The sequence below is a fragment of the Peromyscus californicus genome, unplaced genomic scaffold, assembly GCF_007827085.1.
Source record: "Peromyscus californicus insignis strain IS unplaced genomic scaffold, ASM782708v3 Scaffold_14__1_contigs__length_90479793_seg_2, whole genome shotgun sequence".
Taxonomy (NCBI): Eukaryota; Metazoa; Chordata; class Mammalia; order Rodentia; family Cricetidae; genus Peromyscus; species Peromyscus californicus.
In genome coordinates, this window is record NW_026294436.1 from 21,436,364 (window position 1) to 21,454,778 (window position 18,415).

The following is an 18,415-nucleotide window of genomic DNA, read 5'->3' on the forward strand; positions in this document are numbered from 1 at the left end:
CACAGAGATCCGCCTGCCTCTGCCTCCCGAGTGCTGGGAGAATCTATTTTCAATAAAAGGGGAAAAATAATATAGAAAGAGAGGCCAGAGAAATGGTTCAGCTGGTAAGAGCAGACCACTCTTGTAGAGAACCGGGTTCAATTCCCAGCATGCACATGGTTGGCCACAACCATATGTAACTCTAACTCTAGGTGGCTGGACTCCATCTTCTGGCCTCCATGGACACCAGGCATGCAAGTGGTGTGCACACATACGTGCAGGCAAAAAACACCCATGCACATAAAATTAAAATAAAATAAAAAAGAATACATCAGGGTACTGTTAGAAGATAATTGAGTAGAGACCCAGTGATGAGATAGACTGGAGCAGAGGATGTATGAGACTGTAACCACCGAGTGCCAACAGTACCACAGAAAAGCAGCGAAGAAAGCCGAAACCAGAACAAGCTTACAGCCTTAGGTTCAGGAACGGAATTACCCCTGCATGATGGCTGTGACTGTCCCAGCTGGCATGCCAGTAGCCCATACTCAGGGTTTAAATGTTTTGTTATCTTTACTTATTTGTGTGATATGTCTATGTGTGTGGGCATGTGCATGCCACGGTGCATAAGTGAAAGCCAGGGACAATTTTCAGGGGTTGGTTCTCTCCTTCGGACATGCAGGTTCTGGGGATCGAACTGATCATTAGCGTTGGCAGCAGACACCTTGACATTCTGAACCATCTTACCGGCACCATACTCAAGCTTTAACGAGGAGGTCTGTAAGGCCCGAATCACTCTTTGTCCCCTTTGTAAAGTTTAAAGTTTAGTTTAATGGGAGGGTTTTTTTTTTTTTGTTGTTGTTGTTTTTTTGTATAATTACTAGCTGTTTTATTCTTTGGTTATACCTTCCTGCTGGGTGTTAAAGTCCAGACAGTTGGCCCCAAATGATATTTTCCTGCTACTGGTAAGGTCAGTTAGGACTCCTTAGGAGTTACTCTTAGGGACTTGATGGGAGCCCCATGACTCCTTTAGGTGATGGTACTATTTTTTTTTAAATATCTATTTTTAATTATGTGTATGTGTGTAGGTATGTGCACACGAGTATAGGTGCCCATAGAGGCCAGAGGAGGGTGGAGGATCCCCTGGAGCTGGAGTTACAAGCAGTTGTGAGCTGTCCTAGGTGGGTTTTACAAACTGAGCTCAGGTCCTCTGAGCAGTGTGCGTTCTTTTTTTTTTTTTTTTTTTTTTTTATTAATTTATTTTGCAATACAATTCAGTTCTACATATCAGCCACGGATTCCCTTGTTCTCCCCCCCTCCCGTCCCCCTCACCTTCCCCCCAACCCCCCCCCCCCCCCATTCCCATCTCCTCCAGGGCAAAGCCTTCCCCACAGACTGAGGTCAACCTGGTACAAATAGCCAAATGAATGGAAACGCAGTGTGCGTTCTTAAGCACTGAGCCATTTCTGCGGCCCCTTGTGCCCCTCCCCCACCGGTGTCCTCTCCTGTGTGCCCCGTCCTACAGGTGTTATGGTGGGGTGCAGAGTCTTCCTGACCAAGTAGCTTTCCTTGGAAGCATTGAGGACCTTCTCCTCAGTGTTGACCCTCCTCTTTGTAGAATAAACCCTGATCAGATCCAACCTCTGGAGTCTCCATGTTCTCCCTGATCAAGAGGCCATGACATGTGACTGTTGGAGCTGCAGGATCTTTCTGGGTTGTCCTGTTGTCCCTGGGACCTAGTTGACCTGGGAACAAACTGTTGGCTGTCCTTTTGGCCCCTACATGAGTATGGCTTTGTCCCTTTAGGATGATTCTTGAACACCCAGCTCCTGACGCCAGGATGGAAGGATGAATTGGGATTTAAAATTTTGCTTTTGTGTAACATTTTGATAAAGCTTGACAGGAACATTGAAAAATAAATTCTGACTCTGTAAAAACATTTTTCCTAATTAGAAACAGAAAGCAGTTATCTTAATAAAAATAAAATCTTTGTTCTTTGAGCAAGTTTCTGTAGACCCATGCTGTTTTTAAGTTTTAAATTCCATAAACCTTTCTGTGACATACTTTAACTCTTTGGTTTTGTCTTAATCTTGTCTGTTTTTATTTCTGATAATCCTTTGCCTTTGGACAGAATCTCCATAAAAAAATCCTCTTTCATCTAAAACATTTTCCTTAACCTTCATTAAAAAATATAGTATATCTATAATTTTTTTCTTTTTAAAAAAATGATTTACTTTTATTTCATATGCATTGGTGTTTTCCTTCATGTAAGTCTGTATGAGGGCATTGGAACTGGAGTCACAGACAGTTGTGAGCTGCCATGTGGGTGCTGGGAATTGAACTCAGAACCTCTGGAAGAGCAGTCAATGCCACACCTCCTAATGCTTCCCAAATAGGTCCACCAACTGGGGACCAAGTATTCAAACATATGAGCCTATGGGGACCTTTCTCATTCAACCGCTACACTAGCTATTAGGTAGGAATTTCAGGTGACTCTCAGCTTGATTTCTCTGTCCTGAAACCAAGGTGTATTATATCCCTACCATCTAGTTCTGGTGGACAACCAAGAACCGCGGTGAGAGTCTGTGGTGTTTTGGAGTTTTCTGGGAACTTCTAGACCAACAACACCTAGGGAGATACCCCATACTTGGCTCCAAGATTTTCACTAATTAATCATGTCTTTGGGGAAAAGCATTGTCCACCTATATAGGGTACCTATGTCCAAACTTCTTTTTAAAAATTATATTTTGAAATAAGCTTACCAAGTAGTGGATTTCCAAAGGGTTTGTCATATATCCTTGGTTTTAGGTGACCCACTCCCCTGCCTCTTTTTCTCTTGTGTATCCCCTTTTTATTTGATGGGTTTTTTTTGTTTGTTTGTTTGATTGATTGCTTTTTCTTTACAACATTTAGAAAACATTTTTTTTTGTTTTATTTTTTGAGACATGGTTTCTCTGTGTAGTCCTGGCTGTCCTGGAACTTGCTCTATAGACCAGGCTGTCCTCGAACTCAGAGATCCACCTGCCTCTGCCTCTGCTTCCTGAGTGCTGGGATTAAAAACTTGCTCCACCACCACCCGGCTTAGAAAACGTTTTTTTTTTTTTTTTTTTTTTTTTGGTTTTTCGAGACAGGGTTTCTCTGTGTAGCTTTGCGCCTTTCCTGGGACTCACTTGGTAGTCCAGGCTGGCCTCGAACTCACAGAGATCCGCCTGGCTCTGCCTCCCGAGTGCTGGGATTAAAGGCGTGCGCCACCACCGCCCGGCAGAAAACGTTTTTAATAAAACTACTTTGTATTTTAATGAAACACAGAAAGCTATATATGAAATAGAGGCAAAACATTTATAGCAGTCATGGAGACGATATTTATTTTAATCAACAAATTTAAATAAACCAATTTAGTAAAGATTTAGTTATTTAGAAACTGCATTCGTTTAAAAAAAACTATTCATTTCTTATTTGGGCTCATGAAACTCCAAATGAGGAAGAAATTCTGATGTTTTGCTTTCATTTAGTGTCTGCCTCCTTTCCTGTGGGTTACCTGTGCACTTCTGCAGGTAAACATATTCATTACTTAGGGGAAACTGAAAGCACAGACCTAATTCATTGTTCCAGCTGGACTTGTAGGAGCAGCAGAGCCTAGAGGACCGCGTCCCTGAAGAGGGCTGTGTCCTGGGACAGGAGTCCTCATCTTCTGAAAGCCAGGTTACTCACCCAAACAACAGAGACTTCAGAACAGAGACAAAGATCAACTAAATTACCTCTTGATTCAGACTGTTTAGTTACACACACTCTTTGCTTTTGTTCTACAATTTTAGTTATACTACAGACTAAAAGGGATTTGGGCTAGTAACACTTTTAATTTATGGACCATGAGAACCATGTAAAAACACCAGCACGTGTGGACAACATACATACACATAGTTGTGTATAAAGACAGACTTTAAAAATGCCAAGACACTGGGCAGTGGTGGTGCATACCTTTAGTCCCAGCACTCGGGAGGCAGAGGCAGGCCTGGTCTACAAAGCACGTTCCAGGACAGCCAGAGCTGTTACATAGAGAAACCATGCCTTGAACCTGCCCCGCCCCGCAAAAAAGCCAATGGCTTTGTAACTTCTGTCAGCTTTAAGTTTATGTTAATAGGACATTTTTCATAGCATTAACAATCCTTAACCCCAAATCTAAACCTTTAAAGAAATAATTTTCAGTATAAATGAAATAGAAGGATTTGGGCTTTAAAGACACAGAGCCTAACCTGATCAGTCCTGGGCTTTAAGCAGGAGGAGCAGGCACCAACCAACGCTTGGTTCTTTAATTATTATTATTATTATTTTTTAATTGAACAAGACAAGAGCCTTGAAAAGCCTGTTTTCTGAAGGAAGAGAGCATAAGGAAACAAGCAATATCTTTTTTTTTTTTTTTTTTTTTTTTTGGTTTTTCGAGACAGGGTTTCTCTGTGTAGCTTTGCGCCTTTCCTGGTACTCGCTTTGGAGACCAGGCTGGCCTCGAACTCACAGAGATCCGCCTGCCTCTGCCTCCCAAGTGCTGGGATTAAAGGCGTGCGCCACCACCGCCCGGCCAGCAATATCTTTTTTATTTTAATGTTGTGAATGTAAGCTAAAACGTATCTTAAACTGTAAGTATTAGTATTGTCTTAAGATTTAATAACAGCTGTTTTATTACATTCGGAGTGAGTGTGCCTAGGTTTTAATTTCCTGCTGGCTTGGCTTGCACTGCTATAATTTTCATTGTGAAAAGAGAATTTAACATAAAGATCTTTGATAAACATTTTACCCATCATTTTACATATGTCGCAGCCTTAATGAAAACCTTACATTTCTCACTTGTATAATATGAACATTCCTGTAAGTGCCAAGTGTGGTGGCACACGCCACTTTAATCCCAGCACTCAGGAGGCAGAGGCAGGAGAGCTCTCTGAGTTCAAGGCCAGCCTGGGCTATTTAGTGAGTTCTAGGTCAGCTAGGGTTATATAGTGAGCTTCTGCCTGAAAAAAAAAAAAGAAAAAAGAAAAAAGAAAAAAAGAACATTCTTGAAAAATAAATCCATAATGATTAATCTAACAAAATCATTTTAAATGTACATTATTTAGAAGTGTTTTGATTAACATAAACATTTTTATTGTCTATTGTGTTTTGTTATCCATGACTATTTTAAAAAGTGAAATAGAATTATTTTCTTTCAGAACCAATTCTTTTTTTCCCCGAGACAGGGTTTCTCTGTGTAGCTTTTTGGTGCCTGTCCTGGAACTCACTCTGTAGACCAGGCTGGCCTAGAACTCACAGAGATTCGCCTGGCTCTGCCTCCCGAGTGCTGGGATTAAAGGCGTGCACCACCACTGCCTGGCCCAGAACCTATTTTTGAAGGAAATCTATCAAAACCTATGTGTCCAATGTAAAGTTTCATGGAACTTTTATGACACTAATGAGTATTATTTTATGTAAGCAAATTGCACTTTAAAGTCTTATGAGGGGCTAGATGTGTCAGGGGATAGAGGCACGTGCCGTTGAGCCTGATGACCGAACTTGTTCCCTGGAACACACAGTGGGGAGAGCTGACTGCCTCAAGTTGTCCTCTGACCCCCACATGTGTGTCGTGACACATGAGGACCCCGCCCCCCAATAAATAAATAAATAAATAAATAAATAAATAAATAAATAAATAAATAAATAAAGCTACATTTAAAAAAATCTATGAAACGTTCAGTAGACCCAAAGAAACCATGTTAATACATTCTAAGAAATTAAGAGTGGCTAAGTTTCTAAGGCAGGGTGCATCTCTCAGGTCTATTAATGCAGTCTACAAACACTCATATTTATACATGGGCACGCACACAGGTTTAAAACAGGCATGCCAAAAGAGAAAATAAAAAAGTAAATTTAGTGCACACTTAAAAAAAAAAAAGAAAAAGAATGGAAAGCGACAGGCTTTGTTCCCTAGTTAAGTCGGGGGTCCTAGAGACGGTGTCACAGGGACAGTCGCACAGAAGCTACTGTGAACACACAGGACTGTTAGGAAATGAGACTTTCCCTCTGTCTTTGGAGGGAGAGAGGCTAACTCTTGGGGCGTCAATAATTCTGCCTTTTGTTTTTCCTGTCAGTGTGTTCCCTCTGGTACCTTCAGCCCTGTGAGGTGGTCACATCAGGGTCCCTTCCTTCAGGCCTCCATGTGAACAGCAGGAAGGCAGTGTCCAAAAGCTGAATTTGTGGGTCTGGGGGTAAAGTTCTTGGGTTAAAATATTCGTTTGGGTTAGTGAGTTCTGGGAACAGTCTTTGTCAGTAAAAAGAGACGGAGAACGATGGACTCCTGTGTGTCCCTCAGACTTCCTCCCTCCGTTCGGGTCAGATGGATGAGTAAGGGTACGGAGGTGGCCTGGGGCTCCTCAGTGGGGGAAAACGTAGATTCTGAGTCCTGTTGCCCACCTTGTCTGTTTGAAAAGTGGGGTTTCTACGCTAACGGGATGACACACGTAGGCTACCAGAGGTTACCCTTTTCCTTGCATCGCCCCTACTCTGGCAGGGAGCCATGAGAAGCACACCCTATCATTTCATCTCTTCTTACCAAACTGGTCCTGCTGCGGGAGGATGCTATAGTTTCCTGTCTCTGTCTGGATGATTTCCCCATCACCCAGCTTGTACTGAGGCCAGGGGGGATTCCAGTCAAATCGCAGCCTCCTTTCCCTTCATGGTTTCAGGATAGACCTTATTCCAGCTCTTGAGGCTGAACAGTTGCACAGAGCCCGAGGGACGGGCTAAAGTGAAGAGACAAGTGTCTGCAGAGAGGCATTCCCCTGTCCCCCGTCCCCCTGTCCTCAAGGACATCTGGTGGATTAGTTGTCTTCCATCCTTTGTTACCCAGGCATCCCAAGGTGAGTCTGAGTGTAGCCACAGAAGGAGCAGAAATTCTGGTTTGGGTCTGAGTTCTTCCCCGTCAGGATCTGAACCTATTGCTCACACTGTCTGTCTCAGAACCGTAATCTAGTTCCTGCTGTGACGTCCTGGGGTGATTTCTTTTATCTTGGTGAATTATGATAATTCTCCCAAGAAGTGGGGTAGCAACCAGTAAGATTCAGGGAAGAGACTGAGTTTTATGATGACTTTGGCCTTTTTTATTTGGTTTTAAATTGCCATTGAGGTGAAAAGTACAGTTGGGTGGTTCCCCAACCTCCTTCGGACTTCATATTCAGGAGACTGTCTTGTCACCTGGGAAATTATCGCCATGTTCTTGGGGATAAAACTACCTGTGGTAAAGGAACACAGAGAAATGGAGAGCAGTTAGGGTATAATGAAGAAATAACAAGGCATTGATGGAGAGATGCAGGTCTCTGGGGAATTATCTCTGTGGGAGAAGAGTTTGGCAAGAGCCATGACAGTGCCCTGTCCATAGCCATGCCTGCCATGCCTGCCATCTTGGTGGATGCTAGGGCAGGTCGAAGGAAGGAGGAATAGATGTGGGTGAGTGAATGCCAGCAGTACCGGAAAATGTGAGTGTGGCATTGTCTTTATTAGCGCCAGCATGGTGCCCCGTATCTGGTCATCCATTGGTCAGTGGTCACCTCTATGAATCTCCCGGATTCATCCAATCTGAAGTGCCACTCTACTATGCAGTCAACGGCCAATGTGTGCCTCATTGTTTCGACTTACATCCCAGGAGGGCGAGAGAGGAGAGCCAAGCACATCATTGGCCCTTGGCCATACGGGCTGTGGAACAGAGACAGGAAGGGAGAGGCGCCCCACGCCACCCTTCTGTGGGAGCTTGCCCACTTTCAAGTGCTCTGGGCAAATGAAAGGGGAGAGCAAAGAAGGAAAACAGAGATAAGAAACAGCCCATCTCTCACCTCCTGGCCGACTTACCCGCTCTTTCAGGTGCAGATCTGAGTCCAGGGCGAACCTGCTGAGATTTCCAGGTTCTTGTGTCCCAGAACAATAAATTGGACCAGGGACACATAGGAGTAGAAATAGAGTTAATTTATCAATAAAGGAAAAAGGCTTTCCTGAGGGTGGGAAGACAGATGCTGCAAAGTTCAGTGCCTTGTGAGTTCTGGTCCTTTCTAGGGTGTTTACATAGCTCCTGCCTCTCCTGTATTTGTATGCTGTGGGCGTTTTTCAAGCATTCTGTGCTTGTTACATGCAGCCAGAATGATGCTTCCTGCTGTGTCAAATGGACATCTACACACCACCACCACCACCACCACCACCACCACCACCACCCCGAAGCGGCTGCAGACCTTAATGCAAGAGCTAAATTAATAATTGGAAATCTTAGATCAATCTAATCTTGGTGACACGGGCTGTGTAACTCGTTCTTAGACATACCCCTGAAAATAGAAGCAATCATTGAAACAGACTTCATCAAAATTAAAAACCTTTATGTTTTAGAGGACATCCCCAAAATTAGAAAGACAGCCCTAAGGTTGAAGAACTGTTTTAAAATGATGTGTTGGGCACTCCCCTGTCCCCCGTGGCGTGGGGACACTGCTGCCGGTCCTTGCAGCAGTCTGGACAGGGAGTGCAAGCTGACAGACTATAGCTCCCTATCTGAGGAGAATCTGCAATCCCGAATATGTAAATGACATAACTCAACAACAAAAAGACAAATATTCCAAGTGGCCAAGGGCTGGCAAGATGGCTTGGCCGGTAAAGGGACTTGCCACCAGCCTGACAACCATAGGGGACCCCGTGACCCACCTGGTGAGAGGAGAGAACAGATTCCTCAGGTTGTCCTCTGATGGGCACACTTACACTGGGGCACACGTGTGCACCCGCCCCTTAAAATATATTCTTTTTTAATTGGTAAAGGCTTTGAGTAGATATTTTCCTAAAGAAAATAATCAAAAGCCGGTGAGTGCTGAACAGCGGCCCATCCGTCCGTCCGTCCGGCAGTAGAGAAATGCAGATCAGACCCGCAGCGAGGCGCCACCTCCACCCCCAGGAACACGGTAACAAGGGGAAGCTTGTGACCGGCAGGCATTGTGGGTGGGAACACACACTCATGCCATCACCCTGGTAGAGAGTTTGGTGACTCCTTAAAATACCAACACAGTTCCCACACAACCTAGTGATTTTCCTCTTAAGTGTAGCCAAGATAAGTGAAAACATACGCGGCTATTCATAATAATTCATAAGAAAAGCCCCAAAGCAAGAACAGCCAAAATGTCCATAAGCTGGTGAACAGACAAATAAAAATGTGTTATTTATGTAGTGGAATATCATTTAGCAGGAAGAAGCAATAAAGAACTGATACAGGACGGGCAATGGTAGCACATACCTTTAGTCCCAGCACTTGGGAGGCAGAGGCAGGTGGATCTCTGCGAGTCTGAGGCCAGCCTGGTCTACAAAGCGAGTTCCAGGACAGCCAGAGCTACACAGAGAAACGCTGTGTCGGAAAACCAAAAACCAAACAAACGAAAAAAACGGATACAGGCTATAGTATGGATGAAGCTTAACGCACTAAAGGAAAGAAGCCCGTCACAAGCAGACATGCCAAGGCACACCTATTCCAGCACCTGGGAGACTGAGGCAGTAGGATTGTGAGTTCAAGACCAGTCTATACTGTATAGTGAGGTCCTGTCTCAAAAGCAAACAAGCCAGATGTCAAGCATGTGTATCTTAGAAATGTGTGCACGTGACACAGGAGAAGCTGATGTCAATATAGCACAGCCCTGTCCTGTCGGGACGTGAGTTGAAGAGGCACACCCCCCTTGTAACAGCAGAACAGTGTGAGAGAGGGCTTGGAAAGCAGGTAGAGCTTGGAGGCTTGTGAGAGCACAGCATTAAATGAAGACCAGAGTTTATGCTCATCCTGTTATAGATGTGTATGTATAGATATGCGGTTATAGTTACACATATATGCACAGTATATATAGCACATGTATATGCATGTGTGATTATATAATATGTATATTTAATTATATATACATATATACTACACACACACACACACAGAGCCCCTGTGTGTGTGTGTGTGTGTGTGTGTGTGTGTGTGTGTAGTAGTAGTGCAGAGTACAGAACCTAGGCAAGCATATGCTAAGCAAGGACTACCATTTAATTATACCCTAGCCACATAGCAGGAGAAACTGTATTACTAATGGAATAAAAACACTGTGGTACTACTATGTCCAGTGGGATACTATTTAGCCACTTAGTGTTGAAGACAAACTGTAAAGGAGAATATAAATAAAGCAGAGTGCCGACCTACGTGTGGTATGGTCGAGACATAAGACAGAATGAATACTGGCCTCAAGTGTGGCACGTGCCTTAGCTCTCTGGTTGGTAGAATCACGGGGGTCCCCCGCCCCCAGCTTGTGTCTTTGCCTCTGTCTTTCTTCCCTGTCTCCTCGGGTTTTCCTGTCGCCAGTGAATGCCACCCCTTTGCGCTAGGACTTCTGGGAGGAGCAGGGCTACAGATATGGGTCTGAAAAGGTGGGAGAAGGTCCTGAGCAAGTGCAGGAGGCCAGCACAGGAAGCGAAGAGGCTGGGAGTGTCCTGTGTATGGAGACAGGCAGAGTGCAGGCCGAGTCTTTCCGTGGAAGTCAGGGAGCGCAGAGGCCCACGCGACCTCAGTGATCCCCTTGGTCCTTCCTAGAGACACGGGAGGTTGGATGCAGATTCCTCCATCCCTGGATGCCCATGACACAGGAAATCAGTCCGCAGGCTTTGGAGCCAGGCAGGTTCCGTCAGGCTGGGAGAGGCCTCAGGATGTTTAACCCTTTGCACCTGTTTCCCCAGCTGTTAAGTGAGAAGAATGTAAAAAACAAAGAAACAAAAAACCCACCTCAGATCGTTGTTTGGATTTGGTAGCTCACAGGCAGCGGGTACCTGCCACAGCCCCAGCATGCCCGCACTACCTCACCGGGGGCTGTTGTCTCTGCACATTGCGGACTCCACGCTCAGCCCCGTTGGGCTGCAGAGGGAGAAACATCCACAGTCTTTAGTTTGGAAATGTCTCCTGGTCCTTTGGGCAGAGCTTCTGGGAGGTTCATCCTGGTCTCTTCCTCCCCCCACCCCCAGCTGTCCGCTCTGCCACCATGAGAAACATCTTCAAGAGGACCCAGGAGCCCATCGTGGCTCCTGCCACCGCCACCACCGCCACCATGTCGATGCCTGTCAGACCTGCGGACAACTCCACGGAGAGTACGGGCACTGGGGAGAGCCAAGAAGACATGTTCGCCAAGCTGAAGGAGAAATTCTTCAACGAGATCAACAAGATCCCCCGTGAGTGACCCTGGGGGCCAGGAGGGCTGCAGGGCTAGTACTGGGGGGCCTGTGACAGGGCCGGGCCTGAGGAGGTGGGGTGCCGCTGGGATGGGTTGGGGTGGGCTCCTTCTTTGGGTCTCAGCTTGGGGTTTTCAGGGAACCCTGTAAGGCATGGGCTGGGAGTATGGTCTAAAAATTAGTGAGGCCACCGGGTGGTGGTGGCGCACGCCTTGAATCCCAGCACTCGGGAGGCAGAGGCAGGCGGATCTCTGTGAGTTCAAGGCCAGCCTAGTCTACAGAGTGAGTTCCAGGACAGGCTCCAAAGCTACACAGAGAAACCCTGTCTCGAAAAACAAAAACAAAACAAAACAAAAAAATTAGTGAGACCACCGAAGGGACTTACCTGTTACATGGTCCAAGCTTCAGGGGGTGAGCCCAACTCTAGGTACAACTTTAAAATCCCACCAAAGGATAAAAATAAAAGGTGAAAAAAATATGAGATCGGAATCATTATTTAGGTTTCCAGCAGCATTTAGAAACTGCTTTGTTTTAGAGTGCAGAAAAACGAAGCTTTCTGAGCTCCTGGGAAAGGCTCTCCCTGCGGGACCAGGGTCCCCTTTGCAGGGTCAGCCACACTGGTGGGAGCCAGGGCCTCAGGACAGCAGGGAGCATCGGGGGGGTGGGGGGGTGGGGGGGGTGGTTAAGGGCTCCCCAGCCCCTCGGGCTGAGCAAGCCCAGCCTTCTAGGGGAACTAGAGCTCAGGGAATTTTTTCGTCTCTGGGTCAGGCCTCTGAGGACTGTCCCAGGGCCGGGCTCCTCAAGGCTCTTCCTTCCCTTGGTTGTGACGAGGTTAGCCAGCTGTGTGCCCATCAAGTGACTGGAAAAGTCTGGAAACAGCCCCAACTCCTCTTCTTCCACACATTCTCCAGACCGCTAACTCAGCAGGCTGTGTCCACAAGGGGGCAGCGAAGAGCGAGGGATTCACATACCTGGTGGATCTGTGGATAAAAATGTGGGGCTGGAGAAGAGGGGAGTCACAGGCCCAACCCACATTTGTCCGTGCTCGGGATGAGGGCTTGGGAGGCGAAGTGTGTTGACTCTGGGGCTCTGTGCGTGGGCAGTGCCGCCCTGGGCTCTGATCCCATGGCCGTGGTTGATGCTGGGGCTCTGTGTGTGGGCAGTGCCGCCCTGGGCTCTGATCCCATGGCCATGGTTGATGCTGGGGCTCTGTATGTGTGGGCAGTGCTACCCTGGGCTCTGATCCCATGGCCATGGTTGATGCTGGGGCTCTGTATGTGTGGGCAGTGCTACCCTGGGCTCTGATCCCACAGCCGTGGTTGATGCTGGGGCTCTGTATGTGTGGGCAGTGCTACCCTGGGCTCTGATCCCATGGCCATGGTTGATGCTGGGGCTCTGTATGTGTGGGCAGTGCTACCCTGGGCTCTGATCCCACAGCCGTGGTTGACACTGGGGCTCTGTGTGTGGGCAGTGCCGCCCTGGGCTCTGATCGCCATGGCCGTGGTCGCCGGCCTCCTGCTGCTCACCTGCTGCTTCTGCATCTGTAAGAAGTGCTGCTGTAAGAAGAAGAAGAACAAGAAGGAGAAGGGCAAAGGCATGAAGAACGCCATGAACATGAAGGACATGAAGGGGGGCCAGGTAGGATGCTGGGGAGCAGCTGGGAGGGGCCCCGGCAATGGCTTCCGGGCTTCCACAGCCAAGCCGCTTCTCCTTTGTGTGAGCTGTCCCCTCCGCACTCTCCACACGGGCTGCGACGGTTGCACCTATTAGAGTCAGGTCAGCCACCCCAAGCTGGAGGGCAGGGACTGAAGTCCACCTCAGCATGAGCTCACCCCTGAAAAGGCAAAAGAAGGGGACAATGTGTGGACTCCCAGGGAGGCCACTGGAATAAAGTGCTAGACACCCAGATGATGACTAGGGAGACGCCATTAGGTAACACCAGATTTTCCTGCCAGGAGACGGAAGGGCAGCTACAGCAGGCTGGGCGGGGTGGGAACACAGAGGAGAGGGGTGGGGGGGGGGGGGGGGGGGGGGGGGGGGGGGGGGGGGGGGGGGGGGGGGAGGTTTAAAGACACCAAGACAGGACCACATGGAATCCATCACTCTCAGATAATGGTGTATCCACCCCCCCAGCTTGTTGGGGTTGGCTTCAGCAGGTCCCTTGGCATATCAGTCCCTCCAGAGCCTGGCTCCTCACAGTCCTCTGTTGTCCGTTTGGGGAACAACTGGGAAGAATCTTTTCTCAAGGCGTCATCATGAAGGCTGGAAGGAGGGACTGACCTCAAAAGACAGCCAAGGGTCATGATGGCCTTTGAGTGCGCATGCATCTGTGTGCCTAGGTGGGCCTCAAAGGAGCCTACAGAGTGTGTGTGTGTGTGTGTGTGTGTGTGTGTGTGTATGTATGTACATATCTGTGTGTTAGTGTATGTGTGCATGCATGCATATGTGTGTATGTAAGCGTGTTCCTTTGTATTTGCATGTGTGCATATGTGTGCAAGCATGTGTGCATGCGATCCAGACTGATCTCATTGAGCAGCCATGACTTCAGGCTGGCCTGAGCTGAAGGATTTGCTCTGATATCACACCCCCTTCTCTTTCTGCTTCTCTGGACTCGCCCTGGTCCTGGCTGCCCGGACTGCAATCCTGGTATGTCTCGCCCAGGTTGGGTAAATCTGAGCAAAGGACTGATAGGGTTTTACAAGGGAAGTGATTCCCCTGCCTCGAGAAGCTACCTGGCCTGTGGCAAAGTGCCTGACCCCTGAGAGAGAGGAGAGATTCTTGCCCAAGCCAGAGTCATGCCTTCCAAGTATGGGGCTGGGTGTTCGCCTGGGCGTCCTGATGGGCTGTGGGGGAGCCGAGACCCTGCACACATGCCACTCACCCATCTCACATGCTGGTTTCTGCGCTCTGCCCTGTACGCTGCGGGCAATACAGGCCCACGCCCGGGGCTCTTCCCACAGAGTCTCCCCCAGGGCTCTGAGTCAGGGTTTGGGGCAGTTCTGTGTTGTTGTGAGGGGTGGCTGCTGCCTTCTCCTGTAAATGCCTTTCTCCCTACCCGCAGGTCTCCTAGGATGACGACGATGCAGAGACAGGCCTGACCGAAGGAGAAGGTGAAGGCGAGGAGGAGAAGGAGCCAGAGAACCTGGGCAAATTGCAGTTTTCTCTGGACTATGATTTCCAAGCCAACCAGGTGTGTGGGGCTGGGCAGGGGGCACGGTGTGGGCGGAAGTCCTTCCCTAGAGGAGGGAGGCCTTGCCTCTTTCCGTGGAGTGGACGGTTGGAAGCCACGGGGCATAGATATCCTTTGGTCTGGCCGTCAGGCCCCTCTGGGGAAGGTTTCACGTGAACTCTGCTAGTAATTTACTTGGCTATTAACTTGAGCTTGGCCTGGCCCCACTTCCCAGACTCCTGCTGGGGTGGGCGTGGGGGGGGCGGTCTGCAGGGAGACCCATCTGGGGCTAGATGAGCAGTCCATGGACCCAGACTCCCTTTCTCCACAGCTCACCGTGGGTGTCCTGCAAGCTGCTGAACTCCCTGCCCTGGACATGGGTGGCACTTCAGACCCGTATGTCAAAGTGTTCCTCCTCCCAGACAAGAAGAAGAAATATGAGACCAAGGTGCACCGGAAGACACTGAACCCCGCCTTCAACGAGACCTTCACTTTCAAGGTGATGGAAACCGGAAGGAAGACTCCGGCTCCCCCTCTGGCCCTAGGTTCTGCACACCTTCTCCCGGTCCCCAGCTGGAGCCCTGGGCCATGCTCAGTATGGCCCAGAAGCAGGCCGCAGTAGCCTCTCTCCCATCTCACACACTGGTTTCCAAGTCTGCCTGGTCCCTGTGGGCAATGCAGGCCCCAGCCCGGGGCTCTTCCCACTGCATCCCCCCTCCCCCCCAGAAGTGCTCAAACCACCTTGGCCCCTTCTGACCCCATCTGTGCCCTACAGGTGCCATACCAGGAGTTAGGAGGCAAGACCCTGGTGATGGCCATCTATGACTTTGATCGCTTCTCTAAGCATGACATTATTGGAGAGGTGAAGGTGCCCATGAACACCGTGGACCTTGGCCAGCCCATCGAGGAGTGGAGGGACCTGCAAGGTGGGGAGAAGGAAGAGGTGAGTGGAGAGACCAGCCCTCAGTGCTCTGAGCGGAGGTCTGGGGGCGGTCTGCTGGGTCGAGACTCCAGCTCCCCGCTGCGGGCTGTTGACCCGGGGCAAGCTGTTACCGTCTTCTCCTTCTCCTTCCTCCCCCTCCTCCTCCCCTCCTCCTCCCCTTCTTCCTCCCTCCTTCTTCCTCCCCCTCCTCCTCCCCCTCCTCCTCTTCTTCCTCGACCTCCCCTTCCTCTTTTCCTCCTCCTCCTCCTCCTTCTTTTCTTTTTTCCCTTGAGACATAGTTTCTCTGTGTAGCCTTGGCTATCCTAGAACTCACTGTGTAGACCGGGCTGGTCTTGAACTCACGGAGATCCACCTGCCTCTGCCTCCCAAGTGCTGGAATTAAAGGCGTGCACCATCATTACCAGGCCCAGGGGAGGCTTTTTAAACTGTGGCCTTGGTGCCTTCGTTTAGAGGCTTCCAGCGGGAAATTAACTGCCCCTGCGAAGTGCCTTGTACAGTGCCTGGTGTCTGTCAAGCAAGCCATGGGATAAGGATGCCATTATTGTTGTTCCTTTTGAGGTCTCACTGTCAATGAGATTCTATGCCTCAGTTTACCCACAAGAAAAGCCAGCTTTAATTCTATAGGATTCTCAGTGTGTGGCTACAGCAATCCACCCCTCATTTACTGCCGGCATCAGTCGCGTGCTTCAGCCAGGCTCCTGAAGTTGCCTGCATGGTGCTCAGTGGAGAAGCAGGGAGCACTCAGTGGAGGAGCAGGGAGCACTCAGTGGAGGAGCAGGGAGCACTCAGTGGAAGAATAGGGAGCACTCAGTGAAGGAGCAGGGAGCACTCAGTGGAGGAGCAGGGAGCTCTAGGCCTTCTTCTGTAGCTGGGGCCTGCCCTGTTGTCCGAGATGAAGGAAGACATGCGTGATTGGTTGGCCTTACCCTTACCCTGGTGGCCCCATCCTTGAGAGACTGGGGGCTGGCTGAGGCCTTAGGTCAGGAGTCCCGAGAGCTCTCCTGCCTGCTGCTACACCGCGGTCTGACTCTGAAGAAGAGTCCCCCCGCCCCTCGACAACCTGGGTGTCCTTGCCTTGTCCACACAAAAGTGTTAAGTGACAATAATAAAGAAAAGGAAAGTGCTTCGAAGCCTTACACATCACTCTGCAAGCCCAGTGGCTGATGGGAAAGGACGACAGCAAGCCGGAGCCGCCTGGGAAGAGGCTCCCCGAAACACCCGGCCTTGTGCCCTTGTCGCCCCAGCTTGGTGGGGATCTGAGCCTACCGAAGGTCCGCCAGGTGTGCCAGGTCCTTCCCTGTGGCCCGACCTCTGCCTTCTTGAACATCAGCTTCCTCGGGCCGTGGCTGGGAACTGCGGTGTGAGGTTCTGATGTCAGAAGCTGAAGATCACCTCAGCTACAGACGTGGGGGCTGGTGACTGAGGGAGGCAGCCAGAAATCACTGCTTCGCCAGCCTTGGCAAGATGGGGTCAGCCACACTGGGTACCCTGGGGTAGCGGAGGTGACCTAAGAGCTGCTTCTTTCCCTGGACAGCCAGAGAAGCTGGGTGACATCTGTACCTCCTTGCGCTACGTGCCCACTGCCGGGAAGCTCACCGTCTGTATCCTGGAGGCCAAGAACCTCAAGAAGATGGACGTGGGAGGCCTTTCAGGTAATGCAGAACCCCCGGGTGCCAGTGTGTGGCACCAGTGAGCCAGTTACTGAGTCCCCGGAGCTGACAATAGAAAGCATCTTGCTTGTTGTGGGCACAGGCTTCCCAGTCTTACCTTTCTTCCAGGCTGCCTCTCCACATCTGAGTCCCTTCCCATTGCCCTCTGGCCATGCCCACTGGGCCATGGAGAAGACAGAAGAATTTCATCCTCCAAATGAGCGAATGATGTAGGAGTTTTCTCAGGAAGTGTGGGAAGTGGCAGGGCTTAGCCCAAAGTCTGCCTTTCTGCCTTGCCACCAGAGTTGGGGGATATTTTTCCAGGAGAGGATGTAAGCTCTGCCAGCTCTGTTCTGGAAGGGGGTGCTCTGGGTTTCAGACTTACCTGACAGTGAAGAGAGCTAGCCTGTGCTACAGGATGCTGATAGGGAAAGCATACTACCTCTGCAGAGCCTCCTCAGACAATAAGCCCTGTAGCTGGGATTTGGCTCCGTCTTGGGCTGGTCATTTCCCTTCTGTGTCCTCAGATTCTCATCAGCATGACTGGACGGGGTGGGGGCGGGGTGGGGCAGAGTGCGCTTTGACTTTCTTTTCTGTCTCTGGCTTAGCTCAGGCACCTGGCCAGCTAGTCCCCACACTTCCTCACAAGGCCTTTCTTAAGCTCAGAAGTGCCCCCGCCCCCCTCCCCCCGACTTTATGCTCTAGGAATCCCTAAGTAAACGGGTGGCCCTTAACACCTTTCCCCACCCTTGGCCTAGATGACGTTTCTGCTTTTGAGGCTTCCTTTCCCTTCTCTGGGCTTTCCAAGGGCCCGGGGCCAGCAGGGTGGAGGCCGGTCCGATCCCGAAGTGGCCTTGGGACACCGGGAAGGTGGTCAGGGCTGAGGAGTCTCTTGGGTTGGGACTCTCTCTGCAGACCCCTACGTGAAGATCCACCTGATGCAGAACGGCAAGAGGCTCAAGAAGAAGAAGACGACCGTGAAGAAGAAGACCCTGAACCCCTACTTCAATGAATCCTTCAGCTTCGAGATCCCCTTTGAGCAGATTCAGGTGCTTAAGCCTCGAGGGCCTTGGGCTCTGAGCTCACCAGACAAGCATAGGGAGGTAGAGGACAGCTGTGGAACAGCTGTGCTCATGTGGGAGAGGATCTGAGTCCGACAGTGCTGGGGTGGGACCCTGGAGAGGACTTCCCTGAAGGGCCCCCATTAGCTCCTTAATGTATGTGAGGAACACTTGTGTTTTTATTATGTGTCCACTGACCTCATTAGAGGCCACTCCCACCCCATAAGGTCTTACAGTTCCTAGAGAAATGTATATGCTCCAGTATACCTGCTGGTAGAAATACAGGTTGCCTTTAAAAAAAAAAAAGTTTGACCTCCATCTCCATGTCCACTGAAACTTCACTGGGGCTGGAGCCGGAAGCCATTTCCTTCCATATCATCTGCAG

At 49.6% G+C, this 18,415-nt stretch overlaps 1 protein-coding gene across 3 annotated transcripts in view; it reads left to right on the forward strand.

The window, feature by feature from the left end:
* Positions 1-18,415, forward strand: part of Syt2 (synaptotagmin 2) — a 118,740-nt gene that overhangs the window by 94,505 nt on the left and 5,820 nt on the right. For all 3 annotated transcript variants that reach the window (XM_052737024.1, XM_052737025.1, XM_052737023.1), the window contains exons 2-8: positions 11,005-11,208; positions 12,680-12,846; positions 14,279-14,398; positions 14,709-14,876; positions 15,153-15,320; positions 16,855-16,972; positions 17,885-18,018. In XM_052737024.1, coding sequence (XP_052592984.1) covers positions 11,022-11,208; positions 12,680-12,846; positions 14,279-14,398; positions 14,709-14,876; positions 15,153-15,320; positions 16,855-16,972; positions 17,885-18,018 — 1,062 coding nt within the window. In that variant the 5' untranslated portion in view covers positions 11,005-11,021. The remainder of the gene's footprint in view (positions 1-11,004; positions 11,209-12,679; positions 12,847-14,278; positions 14,399-14,708; positions 14,877-15,152; positions 15,321-16,854; positions 16,973-17,884; positions 18,019-18,415) is intronic.